The 5,747-nt window shown below is 34.1% G+C and overlaps 2 protein-coding genes across 2 annotated transcripts in view; one reads left to right on the plus strand and one right to left on the minus strand.

Annotated features, from left to right (window-relative positions):
• Nucleotides 1-430: 430 nt before the first annotated feature.
• On the plus strand, nt 431-4,575 carry LOC100632511 (oxysterol-binding protein 1-like; the record flags this gene model as incomplete). Its single annotated transcript, XM_003390419.3, has 12 exons — nt 431-516; nt 878-959; nt 1,015-1,063; nt 1,127-1,202; nt 1,493-1,577; nt 1,695-1,790; nt 3,256-3,481; nt 3,635-3,715; nt 3,775-3,882; nt 4,011-4,072; nt 4,121-4,215; nt 4,339-4,575. Coding segments are annotated over 12 exons (1,161 nt in total), but the record flags the coding sequence as incomplete, so codon positions are not given.
• A 108-nt stretch (nt 4,576-4,683) lies between these two features.
• LOC105314797 (mitotic spindle assembly checkpoint protein MAD2B-like) overlaps nt 4,684-5,747 on the minus strand; it is a 3,133-nt gene continuing 2,069 nt past the window's right edge. The window contains exons 6-10 of the mRNA XM_020003827.1: nt 5,612-5,644; nt 5,456-5,520; nt 5,207-5,402; nt 4,886-5,005; nt 4,684-4,802 (exon numbers count right to left, since the gene is read on the minus strand). Coding sequence (XP_019859386.1) covers nt 4,767-4,802; nt 4,886-5,005; nt 5,207-5,402; nt 5,456-5,520; nt 5,612-5,644 — 450 coding nt within the window. The 3' untranslated portion in view covers nt 4,684-4,766. The remainder of the gene's footprint in view (nt 4,803-4,885; nt 5,006-5,206; nt 5,403-5,455; nt 5,521-5,611; nt 5,645-5,747) is intronic.

The following is a 5,747-nucleotide window of genomic DNA, read 5'->3' on the forward strand; positions in this document are numbered from 1 at the left end:
ATTTTAATCATACACTCCATACAGTAGTGAGCTACTATCAGAGAGCCAGGACTTACACTATCATGTGTGTATATCTACACTTTGATCTTAATAATAGACATTATAACAACACTAGTCCCATACTGATTTAATGAGAGTCTACTTCATAATGTGAACCAGTCTCTTTTGATTTGACTACAGCTCTGTTTATCGTGGAAATATTTCCCAGCTAAAACATGAACAAAGGATAAAGTGATTAGTTTAGAGTATGGCTGGCTTTGTTTGCATATGATACTGCCAATATGCATTAGCTCAAATATTTCCAAAGAGGAATCTATATGCACTTTAAAGGTTTTGTGGTCATATAATGATATTTCTATTTCCTTCCCCTCTCCCCCTCTCTCTCTCTTTCCCCTCCCTCTCTCTCTCCCCTCCTTCCCTCCCCTCTCTCTCTCTACTTACAGAGCAATCTTCGATAACATCTTTTAGAAAAAAGCTCCCGTTTCCAAGAGAAAGGAGCACAGTTGGACTTTGGGCGTGAGCTTCCTTTACTTTACAATTATACAATGAATCATGGATGTGTCCTATTAAATGAGAATATCTAATTTATACTACAGGAGAATGCATAATCCTTGCGACAAGAGTTTGAGTAGATTTATTTTGTTTAGTGGGTAATTTATTATTGAGAATAGAAACTAAGTAGCTGTTACTCCTTATAAGGAAGGTGAGGAAGATTTCCAATTTTTACTCTCCTTGCAAAGATAGTGCAATCTCCTGTAGTAGTTAGAGTTGTGATTTGTAATTGACACGCCTACAATAACAATAACTTTAACATAGACAAAATAGGAACATTGATACTTTACTATCGTTAATATTTGGATATTTCTTCTATACTTAGTTTCTTAAAGAACCTCGTTGGTAAGGACGTCACTCGCATATCGATGCCTATCACCTTTAATGAACCGATTTCGTTTTTACAAGTAAGTCAACATTACTATCATCATGTGATTGTCATGTGACTTCATTAACCTGCAGAGACTGTGTGAGGATGTAGAGTATATAGAACTCTGTCACAAAGCAGCAGGTATACATTATATAACAATAACTTCAAATTTTATTTCTCTCCCCCCCTCTCCCCTAATTTTAGAGGCAGAAACTATTTACGATAGATTAGCGTATCTAGCTGCATTAGCGTCATCTTGCTACGTGTGCACTTTAACTAGGTAGGAGGGGTCTGGTAATATTAAAGAAATGAGTGACCCCCCAAGAGAGTATTGTTTCTATACACAATGTGATGATTATAATAATTATTATTCATAGACCAATGAAGCATGTGCTTTGCATATGCTTTGTAATTATGATTACTATTATTATTATTACATTACAATTCATCTACTATTACAATTATTGGTTATTATTGCATTACTATTACTATTATTGGTTATTATCCCAGTTACTAATATTACTATTATTATTATTATTATTACTATTATTGTTGTTGTTGTTATTATAGACACAGTAAGCCGTTCAATCCATTGCTTGGTGAGACGTACGAGTTAGTTAGGAAAGACTTAGGATACTGCCTTATTGCAGAACAGGTACACCTAACTACCAAATGACACTAGAAAATAAATCTTATATGTTATACTGATAAACATGCATTACTTGTACATACAATGTATATTCACTCTCTTTCTTTCTTTCTCTCTTCTCAGGTAAGCCACCATCCTCCTATCACTGCTCTACACTGTGAATCAGACAAGTGGGTATTTTGGGAGGAGTACAAACTAGACATCAAATTCAGAGGACAGGTATGATCAACACATTGAGTCTACTATTACCAATAATATACCAATAATATACCAATAATATACCAATACATGTGAATCCGTAATGTGTGTGGTATGTTGCAATATCATTAAAATTATGACATTTACAGACATTACAAATTAACTGTATGTAATTATAATAATTATATTTAATTCCCTCCACTTATTTAAATATTATTATCTGTAGCCATATACATGTTGCCAGTTAACAGATAATGATCATATTAAAAGCTGATGTCATTGTTGTTATTGTAATCAGTAGCCATATAGCTGGTCCAGTTGATGGTATGGTAACTGACCACATATGCAGTGTATTTCCTTGCAGTTAGACTACCAGCTATCACTAATATGGTTGACAGCTGATAGCGTGTGTTCATGCAGTTTCCATCCTTGTCCAGTAACAACCAGTTGCTAATTCATAGCAGTCAACTTAATAGAACAATTAGCACGATTAGCACATTGCTGAGTGTATTGTATTCACTATTTTATACCATTTTGTATTAATTGTTGACAATATCTTCAGGGATCTCCCATATAAAAACACTTGTGTAGTGCTTCTTGTCAAGTTGCTCAAAAATCGGGCCAAAGACCCTGTACTATAGTACAGGGAATTTTGACAAAAATTAAAAGGAGAGAATTCTCCATTTTTATAAGTTTATTTGATACATATACATGTTCTTATGTTGTGTAGAAAGTTTGAACTCATTCCGATCAAAGTTGGATTTTTTACGAATTTTTAAAGTTGCTTCAAAATCGGGCAAAAGTCCCTGTACTATAGTACATGGTCTCGGGCCAAATTTTGCCAAAATTGAAAAGTAGAGATTTCTCCATTTTTATAAGTTTATCTGATACATATACATGTTCTTATATTGTGTAGAAAGTTTGAGCTGATTCCGATCACAATTGGATTTTTTACAAATTTTTTAAGTTGCTCAAAAATTGGGCCAAAGTCACTGTACTATAGTACATGGTCTTGAGCCAAATTTCGCCAAAATTGAAAAGGAGACAATTCTTAATTTTTATAAGTTTATCTGATACATATACATGTTCTTATGTTGTGTTTAAAGTTTGAGCTCATTCCGATCACAATTCGATTTTTTATGAATTTTTAAGATCCTCCAAATGACGTGTGAATTGTACATACTATTATAGCTGTATTGTAGTGCTTGTCAGCTTATGAAGTATACTTTGCAGGAAACACTCATACAAATATACATCTACACGTACATACATACCTACATAATCTCTTGTAAAGTTGATATTTCCTGTACCTTTTGTCAACAGCTTTGATCCTTTCTTGTCCCTTTTCCTCTTTATGTCACGTTGACTTGTTTTATTGTTACTTTACTTTATCTCAAAGTGAAATAAAAGAATCTTTATATGATAGCCTTACTTAACTCTCTGTCTCTCTCTCCTCCCCTCTCTCTCTCTGTCTCTCTCTCTCCAGTGGGTTCGTATCCAACCGACTGGTTTAGTTCATTTCAAAACAAAGTTAGACGGTTACCATTATTCGTGGAACAAGCCTCACACGACTGTACACAATCTCATTATCGGCCAGTTGTGGGCGGATCATGAGGGTGTGGTCACAGTAACCTCCCACCAGACGGGCGACCGGGCCGTAGTGAATTGGAACCCGCACAGCAAATCAAAGGATAACTATAAGCAGATTAATGGTGAGTGTTTAGAAATGAATTTAAAAGTATCAAGGCAGCAACAGAAAATCACTAATTATAATAATTATAATTAAACAAAAATGCTAAATGTTAGTAGTCACTTTTAAAATAATAATAATGATGATGATGATGATAATTACCTACCTCCATTAGGTGAAGTGACAACTAAGGATGGTATTGTCATTTATAATCTCGAGGGACGATGGGACAAAGGAATGGACAGGGTTGACCCAGGTTTGTAAACCATTAATTATCAGTACATGCAGTACTACTGTATCCTCTTGTGTCTTCAGATGGTAGCAATAGGAACAACTTGTGGACTGCACACGAGCCTCTACCTGATAATGACAGACAGTACGGATTCACTTTATTCTCCATGAGTCTTAATGAACATGATGATAGTAAGAGAGGGAGGGTAATAAAGTAGAGAGAGAAAGACTAGTCTACATGTAACAACTAATACTATTACTTTATGTACATGTAAAGAATAATGATAATACAATATAACTCACATTTACTTCATCAAAAGGTGTTGAGTGTCCAACTGATTCAAGGAAGAGACCAGACCAAAGGCTCCTTGAAGAAGGACAGGTAATGCTTCAAGATTAATAACATGGTATTGTGTTTATCTTGCTGTAGATTGAAGAGGCTGGAGAGGAGAAGGTAAGACTAGAAGAGAAGCAGAGAGCAGCCAGGAAAGCAAGAGACAAGAAGAAGGAAGAATGGAAACCCAGGTAACTACTAAAAAGAGATAAAGACAGTATACAATACATAATGGTGGAATATCTTATGTTTCATTCACATAATGTACATGTACATATATTCTCTCTCTAACCTTATTTTTTCTCTACTCATAGATGGTTCACAGAGAAGTTTGATCCAGACACTAATACTTCTTATCACGTGTTTGATGGCCATTACTGGGACGCTAAACTGAACAAGGACTATACAGTATGTCCTGATATTTTCTAATATTTCTCCCACCACCTCCTCCTCCTCAATATAATATTGCTAAAAACACCATTATAGCTACTTTTCTGCTTATTATTATTATTATTTTATTATTATTATTATAATTTGTCATTACCTGCTCTGTAATGTAATAATATTGATACATGTCTCTATTTATTCAGAATTTTTGTGAAATTCCACAAATGCTATTTATTATTATTATTATTATTATTATTATATTATTATTATTATAATATTATTATTATTATTATATTATTATTGTTTTTTTGGTGCTTCTGTCTCCATAAAAAAATTCTTCTTCTTCTTATTATTATTATTCTTTTTCTTTTGTTGCTAGCTGTACTTCCATCTAATGATTGATTTTTGTATTATAAACAAAATGAATTTTACCATTATTATTATTATTATTATTATTATTAATATTATTTATACCTGTAACATTTCGTTGCTGATTGACTTGATTGGCGTCAGTTTCATTGGATTACGAGTGGGCGGCTGAAAGACGGAGGTGTGGTCATACTCTTGTGGGTTGACCTGTATCCATGGAAACCCCTACATGTGACATACATGTATGTACATGTACATGCAAAAAAATAATTGCCGTAAAGCACCAAATTTCAGGAAGACATTAGTTTAAATTTGTACCACATACCATATTTGGACTGATTTTATATTTTCAAGTACATGTACATGTGCATTTAAAGAAATGAAAAATTGAAAAACGGGAAGTTACTCTATCTCTCTCTCACTGACTTCCTCCTCTTGCTGGTGTGTCAGGTTAGCTGCTTTAGATTTCTCAGTGTGTACTAATATGGTGAATGGTGGACTGTCTAATTGGGTGTGGTCAGATAGCTCCTGTAGGCGTGGCTTACATAGTACGTCACTGATACTGATTTTGAGTAATGCTGATCTCAGCGATTCTTCAACCTCAAGTAAATAGGTGTCGTTCCTTTGGTTGCATGTCATGTGACTGTTACCATGGTGATATTACAGAGTACTTACTTTATTGCTGAAATGTCTGGAAATTTTAAAATAAATTGAAACACTTCAATGATGGAATTTTTACTCTGCAAAAACAAACAGATCATAAAGATGCATGATAATAATTATGAAATCCTTAAAAGCATTAAAACCCAGAATTTTATACACACAACTCACCATTAATGGTATTTCAACTTTTTCAAGTGACCCCTATCAAAGAAAAAGACCTGATTATACCAGCATAACGTTATCTATACTTCTCAGATGACTTTTCACTAGCGCGCGCCATAGATATGCGCGGGCGCGCTCTCTC

The sequence above is a fragment of the Amphimedon queenslandica genome, unplaced genomic scaffold (genome assembly GCF_000090795.2).
Source record: "Amphimedon queenslandica unplaced genomic scaffold, v1.1 AMPQUscaffold_12513, whole genome shotgun sequence".
NCBI lineage: Eukaryota > Metazoa > Porifera > Demospongiae > Haplosclerida > Niphatidae > Amphimedon > Amphimedon queenslandica.